General features: G+C 42.1%; 2 protein-coding genes across 2 annotated transcripts; both read right to left on the bottom strand.

Moving 5' to 3' along the window:
- Positions 1-3,850: 3,850 nt before the first annotated feature.
- Positions 3,851-11,330, bottom strand: LOC146963235 (E3 ubiquitin-protein ligase TRIM39-like). Its single transcript, XM_085768280.1, has 2 exons — positions 11,216-11,330; positions 3,851-5,266 (listed from the first exon to the last, which is right to left on the bottom strand). Exon 2 carries the CDS (start codon positions 5,247-5,249, stop codon positions 3,855-3,857), a length of 1,395 nt encoding a protein of 464 aa, XP_085624406.1. The 5' UTR covers positions 5,250-5,266; positions 11,216-11,330; the 3' UTR covers positions 3,851-3,854.
- Positions 5,284-11,330, bottom strand: LOC146963234 (nuclear factor 7, brain-like). The gene is made up of 2 exons (XM_085768279.1): positions 11,216-11,330; positions 5,284-8,044 (listed from the first exon to the last, which is right to left on the bottom strand). Exon 2 carries the CDS (start codon positions 8,025-8,027, stop codon positions 6,630-6,632), a length of 1,398 nt encoding a protein of 465 aa, XP_085624405.1. The 5' UTR covers positions 8,028-8,044; positions 11,216-11,330; the 3' UTR covers positions 5,284-6,629.
- Positions 11,331-14,513: the final 3,183 nt, after the last annotated feature.

The following is a 14,513-nucleotide window of genomic DNA, read 5'->3' as shown; positions in this document are numbered from 1 at the left end:
CAGTTTTTCTCAGGTCGCTTTGGTGCTTTTCTCAGCTCTGAATGAAAGTTCTCATAACATATTAGTTCAACCTCCACAACATTGTAGTTCATTTGTCCACTTCATAGTAGCCAGTTTCTCCTTCCTACTGAACATATTGCAAAATGTTTTGGGACATGTATCAGTTGCTCTAATACATTTACTCTGCGGTGGTTTTACTACATTATCGTTTGTTTATGTCTGGTCAGTCAAAATGAACTTTAACTTTTTGAACGACTTGAAATGGTCTTTCCCTATAGAAAACTAATAGTCCTCATATTCATTGCTTTTGAGTCATTACATACAATAATTCCTTGTAATAGTTTTCCAAAATCTGTCAAACTGGTTTTTAAATTTTGGGAGAAAGAAGCACTGTGAATTCAATTTTTCAAACATTTAGGAGTAAGGAAAACAGGTATGTATGTATTGGGACAGTAATTAAGCAATAAACAATCTGCACTGCATGTCATTGTGTCAGGCATTACTGTAAGATACAAGTGGGACAAAGAACTTTTTTACATTTACAATTTAGAATTACAGCTTCACTAGATAACTGATTTTATCTGTGTGTTGTAATGTATGTACAGCAACCACAGGTGTAAAGATTTCAATCTTTACAGTTACGGTACTGTACTACAGCATGTCTATACAAGTAGGGAAAGCACTTTTACAGTATTGTACACTACAGTAATAATGGTTGATGCAGTAGCCTACATGTACTGTACATTACGTAATTTTAAAACTCTGATAACATAGGATTACAAGGACAACCTCAAAGAGGTGGATGAGAAATGAGCCCATTACAAACAAATGGGCTATAAAGGTTGAAAAGAGATACAATGTAAGGATGACATTTTCTGTTTCTTTGGGGAATATTGGAAATTCTGTTTCAATCGATACAATTGACTAGAGTTGATGTAGATGAAAATGTTGACAGGAAAGTCTGGATGTGCAGGAATGATTTAACAGTACTCTATAGGTTCAGTTACTATATGTTTGTTTGTAGATGACTGTTAGTGTATTTTTCCTTTTAACAATGCTGTGAACAAATTCAGAAATTGCTAAGAGCATGTGCAGTTGAATCGTGAAACATACATATTCCAGTATCTCACACTAAATACAGTAAATGTGTAACTTTACTGTAGTATTTCACGTTGTCTACAAGTACGTGTATAGTGCTGTCTATGAGCAAGTTTTCAGGTAGTATCATCACTTTTGGCATTGGAAAACACTTAGAGAATTAAAAGTGTCTAATGAAAAATGACAACGCCATTTGAATATCGTGTTCATATCGATGGTGTCGGGGGGGCTTCTCAATTTTGACGGACACTGACAGTTTCATTGACCTGAGTACTTGCTTTTCGAGGGATGGACAATCCATTTTGAGCAAGTGGACTGCGCTTTTGCAGTGTTTATCCACTAGGTTTTGCAGTTTGTGATAATTGTTCTGAGAAATGCACTAACTGTTGTGCAAATGTTAAGAGTGATGTGAGAAAAGCACCAAAGCGACTGAGAAAAACTGTAACAACAGCAAGAGACTAAATTAAAAGACATTAAACATATTTACATTCTTTAACCAAAGTTCCTTTCTTGTGTTCATTAAGTATAGAACTTCATTAACATCCTTCACATTTAACAACATGTGACAGTTAGCATTTAATATTTAAGTTGCCATATGACTCAAAATTAAGTTTAAAGAGAAAATACACTTCATGAAACCACATTGGGAAATTTGTCTTGTTCCAGCAGCAGTTACCAAGTAGAGTTACAATGAAAGTCAACAATATTTACATCAGAAAGCAATATTTAGGTTACATCATTATTTTGCTCATGATCTTTCATGATGGAGTGTGATTTTATATGAACCTTGTTCCTGTAGCAGATTTTAGTCTCAGATTAGACTCAGCAGATTCAGTTCTAATGTTGTTGTTGATCTTACAGTACGTCTCAAAAACAACGTTTAAAGGGTTTATATTGTGTGACTGAAACTCTTTTGTAAATTCTCCTCTGGACCTTATGTCCATGATTCTGGTGTTTCAGCTCCACTGCGCAGCAGCTCTGACTGCCTGTGAGGAAATGTCGCCACCTGGTGTTTGTCAGCCTTAACTGCAGGAGAGGACAACAGGACTCCCTCTTAGGGATTTCACACCGGCAGGGTGTACCGGCCGGCATGTTCAGACCGAAAAAATAACAGGGTTGGAAACTGAAAAGTCGGTCCTCAAAAGAACCAACAAATAGTTGGTTCTTTTCTGCAAACCATGACATCGTCAGTGGGTGTGTTGTATTCTAGACTGTAAGGACAAGCAGGAAGGAGGAGGAGACTGTAGCCACTGACAACATGGAGAAGAAGAGTTTGCCATGGTTTGCTAAAGAATCAAGATGTTTGGCGGCGATTTGGGCAAATACAGAATTTCAAGAAAAGCAAGAAAGCAGCGCAAGAAAGAACAAGTTGTATACATTTTTCTTTACAACTTAAGTAAAGTTATATTGTCTTTGAACTTAGGGAAGAGATGATCAAGGCTGGTTTCACTCCAACGCCAGACTAAATAATTAATAAACTTTAAAAAACTGAGGAAGGATTACCAAGACAGCAAAAAGCAAAATGTTATGCCCAATTTGGTTCTACTTAAACTGGTGTGAACAGGCTGGTTCACCAGAAAGCACCAAGGTTCTGAGACTTCAGAACGGAGCCATAGCCAAAGCCAGAACTGTGTCCGTCTGAAAGCACCCTCAAACTCTGAGAGGTTCTGGAAAAGGCAGCTTCACTGTCCTGGACTCTGCAGGAGTCCAGAGGATTATAACATATCTGTGTCCAGGAGCTAAAGTCCATGATGTCTAATATCAGTCCCTCCAGGAATTTGCGATGTTGCGATCGCAACAATTAACGCAAATTCAACCAACCCCCGCAATTTTTTGCAATCTTGCAATTCTGTACAATCACCGCAACTTTTCCGCAGATTGGACCAATCGTCGGTGCTTTCCGCGAGTTACACATCAGAGAGTGCGAGTCTGGACGGAGCGGTGATGGGAAAGTGAGTCCACGGAGGAACGGCGTGGCTGGGCTGACGACAAGAAACTTAACACAATGTGTACAAAGTGATAAGTAAAGGAACGCGAGCTGTGAGTTGTCCTGGTTGACCGCCTGAAGCTGTGTCCCCCCGCAGCACTCACCGAGGGAGAATCCAGTACGCCACCGCAGGGCCGGAGCGGAGCAGCTGGTGGCCAGGTGCCCCTTCTCCCATCCTAAGGCCCTGGCCCTGGACTTGAGTAGCCACCCTCCCCTTTTTATTCAAAGACTGGACTGGTTTAATGGCATTTTAAAACAGTTGTTTTACCCCGATTTTTAAACAGACATTTTAATTAAAAGTAAAACAACTTTCAACTCTATGTTCCTGCGCCTTTCTTAAAAAGTGGAACATTGCCGGTATAACAGGACCTCACATTATTTTGTGACATTTCAAAGTTTTCAATTTTCTTTCGATTTTTAATTATTCAGAACAAAACTGCAACTTTTTTTTTGCAACTTTCGCTGTTTCCCGCAATTTAATTGCAACAAAAGCACTTAAAACATCGCAACATGCACCGCAATTTTTTCAAAATGTGGCCGCAAAATCAGGCATTTTAAGCAGCAACAATCACAAAAAAAGCCCGCGAAATCCTGGAGGGACTGTAATATGAACAATGTCCAGCTGCACTGGTCCAGACCAACAGAACGGAAAAAAGAAGAGAGCAGGAAAGAATAATGAGAGAGAGAAGACAAGTGCAGTTTAACCGGTTTAACCTAATTGACTTTTCCCTTAAAGAAATAAAAAACCTTATGATCATCCTGTTTATCTCTAACTGCTCTGCTCCACTGTCACTGACACCTTCACTGGTAACACCTTCACTGGGAGGAAATCAGCATTTAAAATATATGGAACCATCTTCTCAGAGAACCTGTGTTTAAAGGTGTGTATGTGTGTGTTAGTATCAGGATCAGAGAACGACAGTTTTCCTCTGTTGAAGTCCAGATTCACTCTGATCCTCTGGAGCTTCTTTTGCAGTTGGAGAACAATGACTGGAGCTGACGGTGAACGTGCTGAGTATTTACCCTCATGGAACCATATTCTCCATAATCCAGACAGTATACCCTTCTTCCTCTGGACAGACTCTGTTAACACACCCAGTGCCCAATATGTACTATCTCCAACCTCGACATCCCAGCTGTGAGTCCCTGAGTTAAAACCCTCAGAGCCCAGGACGGACCAGAAATAATCAGTCCTCTCTGGATTGTCAGGAAGCTGCTGTTCATTTCCTCCTCTCACACTGGTCAGATCTTTAGACAGGATGAGTCCTGGGTGAGCAGTGTTTGGGTCCAGAACCACAGGACTGTAGGAGACCATGTCCTTCATCTTGTTCCAGATGTTGAAGATCAGGTTGCCCAGGTGTTTGGCCTGGTCTATCAGAGCTCCTGAGTCCAGCTGTGGATCCTCCAGCAGGGGGCGCTGCTGGACTCTTTCCACTGCAGCCTTGTAGTTGAGCAGGAATGAGACGTCTTCAGCTCTCAGCTCGTCCTCTGTGGCTCTGACTGTGTGTGAAAGAGCTGCTATCTCTCTGCTCAGAGCCTCCATCTTCTCCTTCATCCTCTGACTCTTCTGCTCCTCTTCCTCCCTCAGTGCAGCCATCCTGGCCTCCTCTTCCTCTTCTAGAAACTGGTGAAGCTTCTTAAACTGCTCCTTAATCTGCCTCTCTGTGTGTCGGGCCTGGACCTTAATGTGTTCTGCTGTTTGACCAAACTTCACTTGAACTTCTTTGAAACTCATTAACTTCTTCTTTAAGGGCTCCAGAGTTTCCTCAAGTTCCTTCTTGAGGTCTGAAGCAGCTTCATCGATGGGTCTGAATCTGTGGTTGTTGTGCGTTTGTGAATGCAGACAGGCAACACACACTGGCTGCTGATGGTCCAGACAGAAGAGTTTGAGTTTCTCAGAGTGCAGACTGCAGAGAGGCTCTGAAGATCTCTGCTCTCTTTGCTGTAAGAAGCTCTCACACAGGTTCTTCAACGCCAGGTTAACAGGTGGTTCTTCTGTTGAAGATCTTCTGTTACAAACTGGACACCGTTGATTTTGTTCCTCTCTCCACCAGCTCTTCAGACAGTCTTTACAGAAGCCGTGGCTGCAGGACAGAACAACAGGATCTCTGAAGACCTCCTGACAAACCTGACAGCAGAGATCCTCCTCTAATCTGGAAGCCATTGAGTCTAGAAGTGGAGCTGAAAACACAGCAGACAGGAAGTAGAGTCAGTCATGGCTCCCCTCCCTCCTCTACTGACTTGACTGAAGTTTACTGTGACTCTGAGTCCAGGTTTTAGTCAAACTCACCTTCAGTGTGTGGAGTGTCAGCAGGTTGAAGCAGCAGTGTTGTAGCTGGACTCACTCACAGGAAGTTGTTAGTTTGGTCTGAAGCTGAATCTGATCGTCTCTTCTTCTAGTCTGTGTCTCTTCACTGATGGAGAAATGCAACTGTTTCCTGATTCATCTCGTGTGAGTGGTCAGTGGTGGAGCTTAAAAACTGACTGAAAAGGATGTGGCATCATTTGTTTCAGTTCTGATGCAGCTGTGGGTTGAATGTAGTGGAGCATTTGAACCAAAAGGAAGTGGACAGTCATCTGTTTGGTTACCAGCTTACCCTCTTAATACTTATTATAGGCAGCACTGATGCTGTGGGTTTTGACTCACAGTTTCTGCTTAGTGTGTAGTCTGACAAGAAAACCAGTAGTCACATCGTCAGGCTTATGAGTACAACACATTCTGCCAACTATATTCTTCAAAAACATATTCAATATTGAATATATTCTATATTCAAATTTAAGAGCATGTGTGTGTAAACAAAAAAACAAAGAAAGAAAAATCAAGGTTCCTTCAATTAGAATTCCAAAAATAATAGAACCACAAATAACTGTTCTCCTTGTAAAGATGTACAATAGTCATTTTGTTCTGAGTGATGATCTACAGTGCTATGAAGAAATATTTGCCCCCGTTTGATTTCTTGTTTGTTTTTTTTGGAATATTTGTCACACTTAAATGTTTAGGGTCATCAAACAGATTTTAAAGTGATGAATTCATTTACTTAGAGAAAAAAGCTATCCAAACCTATGTGAAAATGCAACCCCCCACCCCTTGTTAAATCATAAACTAACTACTATAAACCAAGTATTTTTGGAAAGCTGAGTTACATTTCACTATCTGCATCCAGGCCTGATCATTGCCAGAGCTGTTGAATTGATATCACTTCAATAGCACCTGTCTGACGAAGTAAAGAGATCTCTAACAGCAACACATGATGCTAGAAATTCAAGAACAGATGTAAACAAAATCATTGACATCTACTAGTCTGGAAAGCATTACAAAGCCCTTCCTAAAGCTTTGGGACTCCAGCAAACCATCATGAGAGCCATTATCCAGGAGTCCAGCGTGTTTTTACATGGCTGTGTCCACGAGCTAAGGTCCATGAGGTTTAATGTGAAACATGTCCAGCTCCACTGGTCCAGTCCAACAGAAGAGAAAAGAAAGGAGAGCAGGAAAGAATAATGAGACAGCAGGAGGACAGGTGGAGTTCAACAGGTTCAGTTCACTCTAACTGAACTGCTCCACTGTCACTGACACCTTCACTGGTAACACCTTCAATGGGACTTCATCAACGGTGTCAATGTATGGAAACATTCTCTCAGAGAAAGTGTGTGTGAAGGTGTGTATGTGTATGTAAGTATCAGGATCAGAGAACAACAGTTTTCCTCTGTGCAAGTCCAGATTCACTCTGATCCTCTGGAACTTCTTCTGCACTGGGAGAACAATGTTTGAACCTGATGGTGAGACAGCTGAGTATTCACCTTCATAGAACAATATTCCCCATAATCCAGACAGTATGCTTCTTCCCTTTCTCTGCACAGACTCTGGTAACACACCCAGTATCCACCCTGTATTGTCTCTAACCTCGACCTCCCAGCTGTGAAACCCTGAGTTAAAACCCTCAGAGCCCAGGACAGAGGAGTACCTATCAATCCTCTCTGGATTGTCAGGAAGCTGCTGTTCATCTCCTTCTCTCACACTGGTCAGATCTTCAGACAGGATGAGTCCTGGATGAGCAGTGTTTGGGTCCAGAACCACAGGACTGTAGGAGACCATGTCCTTCATCTTGTTCCAGATGTTGAAGGTCAGGTTGCCCAGGTGTTTGGCCTGGTCTATCAGAGCTCCTGAGTCCAGCTGTGGATCCTCCAGCAGGGGGCGCTGCTGGACTCTTTCCACTGCAGCCTTGTAGTTGAGCAGGAATGAGACGTCTTCAGCTCTCAGCTCGTCCTCTGTGGCTCTGACTGTGTGTGAAAGAGCTGCTATCTCTCTGCTCAGAGCCTCCATCTTCTCCTTCATCCTCTGACTCTTCTGCTCCTCTTCCTCCCTCAGTGCAGCCATCCTGGCCTCCTCTTCCTCTTCTAGAAACTGGTGAAGCTTCTTAAACTGCTCCTTAATCTGCCTCTCTGTGTGTCGGGCCTGGACCTTAATGTGTTCTGCTGTTTGATCAAACTTCACTTGAACTTCTTCAAAAACATTTAACTTCTTCTTTAAGGCCTCCAGAGTTTCCTCAAGTTCCTTCTTGAGTTGTGAAACAGCTTCATCGATGGGTCTGAATCTGTGGTTGGTGTGCGTTTGTGAATCTCTGCAGATGAGACACACTGGCTGCTGATGGTCCAGACAGAAGAGTTTGAGTTTCTCAGAGTGCAGACTGCAGAGAGCCTCTGAAGATCTCTGCTCTCTCTGCTGTAAGAAGCTCTCACACAGGTTCTTCAGTGCCAGGTTAGACGGTGGATAACCTTTCGAAGATATTCTCTTACAAAGTGGACACGGTGGATCTTCTTTCTCTCTCCACCATCTCTTCAGACAGTCTTTACAGAAGCTGTGGCTGCAGGACAGAACAACAGGATCTCTGAAGACCTCCGTACAGACCGGACAGCAGAGATCCTCCTCTAATCTGGAAGCCATTTAGTCTGTGAGTGAAGCTGAAAACACAGCAGACAGGAAGTAGAGTCAGTCATGGCTCCCCTCCCTCCTCTACTGACTGGACTGAAGTTTACTGTGACTCTGAGTCCAGGTTTTAGTCAAACTCACCTTCAGTGTGTGGAGTGTCAGCAGGTTGAAGCAGCAGTGATTTGCTATTCCAACAGCAGTTTGAGTTTCCCTTATTGACTCTCCCTCAGCCCTTGGTGATGCGTCACACGGAGCCCACTTGAAGAGGGGAGGGAAAGTGGGCGGGGGAGGAGTGGAAGAGATAAATTGAACACATTTACTCCATTCACTAACAGCCCAGACAATCACAGATCAACCACAAGTCCTAGGTGTAGCTCTATAATGCTTCTTATAATAAGAAATACCTGCAGACAGTGGTGGACTGGCCATGGGATCAGAACGGCTGCCGCGTAATGATGTGACTGTGTTGATAGGGCAGTAAAAAGACAAACAAAAAATACTAACAGGCAGGGGCAAGGATTTGCTCATTAACGGCGAAGTTCTATAATTGGTACTCTATTTATACCCTTTCTCTCTCGCTGTCTCTGTCTCTTTCACTGATGATGAGCTCTGCCTCCTCTTGATATGAATATGAAACGTCAGATAAAAAGGCTCCTCAGACAAAAGTGTTTGCTCTAACATGTTGCTTCTGCTTAAGTAGTATAATTGAATATTTAATTACATCATTCATTCGTTTTCTTCATTATTCATTTGAATTTCCCTGTGGGGATAAGTAAAGTTTTACTCTATTCTGTCTCTACTATTTGGTGGTGAACGAACAACCGGTGTTTGAATTTCATTACTGCCTAATAACAGAGAAAGAGCACTATGATCAATGAACGGAACGATATTGCGTTGCCGAAAGCCGAAAAATCTATTTGTGGCGGACGTAATTTATTTGCGGCATATCAGTGAACACCTTGTCGGGCTGTGACATAACAGGGATGGCGTCGGCAGCCTAGTCACAGCCACAACACCAGCTAAACGTGTTTCCTCAAATTTGAGGCGCAGTGGCCACCCTGTTTACCACAGAGATTTTGTGTGCGGTCTTTTGACTACCTGGCTCCGTCTGATTGGATGTCGCCAGTGGCTGCATTTGATTGGTGAAACACTGTCATTTGACAGAGTATCTGTTGGAAGCAGCCAGAGAAGCGGCTTCATTAAAACAAAACAAACAGATCGCATAAAAAATCAATAAAAAAAGTAGCGATGTGTAAAATCGGCAAGAAAACAAAACATCGCCGATCGTCCTTCCAATCACCGATAGACGATTGGATCGCCAATCGGCACAACCCTACTGCCATCCCATCAATGTAATTTTCTTGCACCACTGCAATGCATTGTGGGTGATATACAGCCCTGAAGTGACCATCAATGTTGACTCGATCCCTCAACCCTCCAAGGGTTGACCTCACCAAGATCACTTCAGTTTTTCAGAGAAATGGAATGGCAATTATGGCAGCAGGGTTTACCCCGAGGGCAAGTTGGTGACGGTGACTCAACCCGCTATTGGAACACAGCCATTAGGTGCGTTTACATGGACACAAATATTCGGAATAAAAGGCTGATCCGAATAAAAATGTGTCATGTAAACACGTCAATTGGAAGATTCTGATCGGATTCGGCTCGATCCGAAAGAAATTCTGTTCGGATCGAGAGGGGTGGTTTATACCGATCGTTATTCCGAACGAGGTCCATGTAAACACTTATTCCGATCATTACATCCTTTCCCACTAGCGCGACACGGCTGTCTACACAGTTCTACTCGGTTCTTATTTATTTAGCCTATTCATTTTTGCTTTTACACACTCCAGTGTGACGTTGCAGCAGGAATCAAACCCGCTAAGTTTAAAAACACCCTGGCAGCAGCCACACGGATCTACTGAGACTTGTTATTCTGTCACCTGAGGTAACGAGGTGGACGAGTGAGTATGGTTTGGAGCTGATGAGAGGAGAGAAAAAAGAGAACGAGTAGTAGCCTACCGACCCGATATCGCCGTGTATCTCGCTTTCAGAGTAATCCCGCTTCTTTCCTTGCTCTCTGTCCGTTGTCTTCACCGTCTTCCACTGACGTAACTCCACAAATTTCCAGAGCGCACATGGCTAATTAATATGCACGTGCTGTTTTGCATTGACCATATGGTTGTGTTTGGGTGTATAGAGGGCGGGATATGGCGTGTTCACATCCGCACTTTTCATGGGTCCGGTGAGATTTATCAATGGCAGGAACAGTAGTACACGTTGCTGAGTCTGCTTAATAACGATATAGGAGTACAGCAACAGCTCTTAAAATCTGGCGCAGGTCCATTTTGAGTAGGCTACTGAATGGGATAAATTGAGCCACTTCCGCGTTTATTGGTTTGTTTACAGTAGTACAGGAAGTACAACTCTTCTTCTGCTGTTGTTTTAGGGAAAAAGACAGCTCTGCACATGTCAAAATGCTGTTATTCTGAATAAAGCTCGGTGCATGTGTACTCACGTCATGATCGGATTATTTGATTTTGCACCCATGTGAACAGTGGATTCGGATTTTCCGATCCCTCAAATTTTTAATCTGATTAAGAAAATTTGCGCATGTAAACACAGCTATTGTCTGCGTCTCTTTACTGAAAAAGAACACACTCTTTCCTGGTTTGTCTGAGGTAATCTAGGTGAGAGGCGGAGCTCTGTAAAAACTTCACCTGTAACACAAGTTAGTTTTCATTCCAGAGTTGTTGTATCTGGACACATGCAATGTTTCAGCTTTATTTTATTTTTTCCTCTAAGATTTAACTTGTAATTTCAGAATTAACTAAATCCAAAGAAGCTGGTGCAGTGCAGTAAAAAATAAAACATTAGTCATATATGAGGAACACAAAGAGGTATGAGAAGGGAATACTCAAGTAAAGTAAAATTTACAGGACTTGATTAAATGCACTTGGTTACTTCCTACATTGCTAAATGATAATTAGTCTGTCTTTGATTTACTGCCCAAAAACCGAAGTCAAGAGAAGCACCCAACTGTTCTCTCTGTAGTCTCTGTATCAGATCAGCTCTGTGCAAAAATGAGACCAAAAACACAAACACATCTGAGCTGAGCTGATGACCAGAAAATGTTTAGACCATATTCACTGACTTGCCTGAAGTTTACTGTGACTCTGAGTCCAGGTTTTAGTCAAACTCACCTTCAGTGTGTGGAGTGTCAGCAGGTTGAAGCAGCAGTGTTGTAGCTGGACTCACTCACAGGAAGTTGTTAGTTTGGTCTGAAGCTGAATCTCATCGTCTCTTCTTCAGTCTGCATCTATGGGACTGACAAAGTCCAATAAAGTGGTTTCTAGTTTGTCTCAGGTGAGGGGTGGAGCTTTAAACATTGCCAAAATCCTCAGCAGGATGTTGCAGCAGCTGTGTCAGTCCAGCTGTAAATGCAGGTTGAACCTAGTGAAACAGTTTCCCTCTAAGTAAAATTATTCCCGGGTTTTATTAAAGGTCATCTGTGGAATACTGAGGAGAACAATGGTCCATGGACCACAGGGAACTGGAGAGTCAACAGCTCAATTTTCATCTAACATATTTAAAGCCAAGCGCTTAATGAGCTGCACAGATACTTCGTAGACATGGGGTTTGACTCTCATGTTTTGCTTTGTATTTAGTTTTAGGCGAAAAATGTCATAGCTCAGGGCTGAAAAACAACATCCTGGAAAAATTCCAATAATAATTTATAGTCTATTTTTGTCTGTTCAGTCTTCCCTAAATGAAATCTCCAATAAATAACTGTTTTCCATATGAAGACAACTATAGTGCAGTCATAGTGTCCTGAGTGATAATCTTTGTCACACTCCCTCTGTGTGTTGTAATCTGAGTTTCTCTTCTCTTTGTTTTGGTTGTCAAATTGAAAAATGTACATGTTTGTGCAAGTGAGTCTGTTCCTGTCAAACCTTTGATCTTCTCCACCTTTACACTCACACTGGATCACCACCATGTGAGATGGTGCAGTGTGTAACAAGAAAGTATGATATAATCGTGTTTCCTTAGCAAGAACTTTAATGATAGTTGAGCAAGTGTGCAAAAATACAACAATATACAGATGAAGAAATTAACAGGAAATATGTTCTTTTTCACAATATAGTCTACACACCCCTTTTAAATCACAATATACACAGCATTTAACTAAGACATAATTTTCATTTTCGCCCAGCTCTCCGCTATTAGGCCTATCTCTGAACACGATGAATTTTCAGCTCAGTAACGTCTCACAACCCACTCAAAAAGTGCATTAAACACAAATATTTGTAACACTGCAAAATATGTCACATGCGGACATGACTTAAACTTGACAGAAGATGGTGCCTGCACTCGCCGCTGACTACCAGTTACTAGATCATGAGGGAGACTCGCACACACACACTTAATTACCATAGGCAAAACTTTGCTTTCATTTAGTCACAATGTCACAAAAACATCCACTGACCACTCTGAACATCTTAGAAATAATAGAGCAACAGATTGATGCCTCTGCAACAACTTTAATTATCATAAACACAGGAAAGTCTACAGGTACCAATTCCTGTCCTGAACGTGAACAACAGATCACGTGTGTTTTCATCCAATCTCAATGAAAAAAAAATCAGTAGCCTAACACTTTACTTGAAGGTCTGATCGTAAGAGTGATATGACACTGTCACAAGAGTGACATGTCACAGTCATGAACATGTCATAAACATTATGTCAGTGTCATAACACCGGGGTTTGTAGGGTTAGGGTTGGATGAATTAAAATATCATCATTAATGTCTCGATTCAGAAATGTATTTTTTTTATTTTTTTTACAAAATGGTAGAAAATGAGCCAGACTATGTGCAAGGATAGGACTTCTGTGTGGGGTGTGACTAGTATGTGGTGAATTTTGACTAAGTATAATGCACATTCAAGTGAGTTACAAACTGCTCTACTCTGAAAAAAATGTCCTGGGGTCTATGGGAAGCAGGGAGGGATCTGCCCGTACTCAGAAGCTCAGTGATAAAATTATGTAAGTCTGTTGTTTTGGGCACATCGCACAAGAGACAACAAATCTATCTACATTTGTGGAGAAAATCATGTGCGTAGAGTGTAATTTGTGGCTTTGTGGACAGGTTAGAGAGAAAAGTCACAGTTGGTTTTTTTTTTGGCTCTCTCCCATTGTAGCAATGATGTAACCACTCTAGTCTCTGTTTATTTTACGTAATACATTAACTCATTCAGTGTCAAAAACAAGTTTCTTAAAGCACTCACAGTCCCCTCTACAGTCAGAGACCCACCATCCCACCAATAAAAAAAAGATTAGCCTATTCAGGTCATTTGAGAGAGAGAGAGAGAGACAGACAGACACAGAGACAGAGAGAATCATCGATCATGCTGTCGGAAAAAAAAAATGCTGAATTTGGAGAAAACATGCTGTCTTCAAATGAGGATAACTAAAAAGTGGAACATGCTACGAACTCGATTCTTTTCCTGGTGAAAGTAGAAAGTCTCCCCTTTCATTTGACTGTGTCATTTTAGTCATAGCACAACATGTTCTGTTGCTGTTTGAAAAGTAGTAGCCTATAAATCCTCAAAAGTGCTGGCACTGGCTGTGCCAGAGGGAAAAAACTCTGGCAGTGAATGAGTTAAGTGTGAAATTTGTCAGAAATGCTCATGAGCTTTTCATGCTTTCAGCATTTACATTAATTGGACAGCAGGAGGACAGGTGCAGTTTAACAGGTTCAATTCACTGACATTATAAATCTGATGATCCTCTTTATCTCTAACTGCTCTGCTCCACTGTCACTGACACATTCACTGGTAACAGCTTCACTGGATTTTCATCAGTATTGTAAATGAATGGAAACATCTTCTCAGTAAAAGTGTGTGTGAAGGTGTGTATGTGTGTGTTAGTATCAGAATCAGAGAATGACAGTTTTCCTCTGTTCAAGTCCAGATTCACTCTGATCCTCTGGAGCTTCTTCTGGACTGGGAGATCAATGTTTGGAGTTGATGGTGAACGTGCTGAGTATTTACCTTTGAAGGAAAATATTCCCCACAATCCAAATAGCATATTCTCTCCTTTCCTCTGCACAGACTCTGTTAACACACCCAGTCTCCAGTGTGTATTGTTTCCAAACTCGACATCCCAGCTGTGAGTCCCTGAGTTAAAACCCTCAGAGCTCAGGACAGAGCAGAAGTAAGAATGAAACCTCTCTGGATTGTCAGGAAGCTGCTGTTCATCTCCTCCTCTCACACTGGTCAGATCTTCAGACAGGATGAGTCCTGGGTGAGCAGTGTTTGGGTCCAGAACCACAGGACTGTAGGAGACCATGTCCTTCATCTTGTTCCAGATGTTGAAGGTCAGGTTGCCCAGGTGTTTGGCCTGGTCTATCAGAGCTCCTGAGTCCAGCTGTGGATCCTCCAGCAGGGGGCGCTGCTGGACTCTTTCCACTGCAGCCTTGTAGTTGAGCAGGAATGAGACGTC

Source organism: Trachurus japonicus, chromosome 22, assembly GCF_045865225.1.
Source record: "Trachurus japonicus isolate A0001 chromosome 22, Traja_1.0".
NCBI classification, from domain to species: Eukaryota; Metazoa; Chordata; class Actinopteri; order Carangiformes; family Carangidae; genus Trachurus; species Trachurus japonicus.
The sequence above is the reverse complement of the archived record's forward strand: the minus strand, read 5'-3'. Positions and strand labels throughout refer to the sequence as shown.

Bases quoted from the DNA above. Each gene is read 5' to 3' on its own strand.
- LOC146963235 (XM_085768280.1), bottom strand. From the start codon at position 5,249: ATGGCTTCCAGATTAGAGGAGGATCTCTGCTGTCAGGTTTGTCAGGAG.
- LOC146963234 (XM_085768279.1), bottom strand. From the start codon at position 8,027: ATGGCTTCCAGATTAGAGGAGGATCTCTGCTGTCCGGTCTGTACGGAG.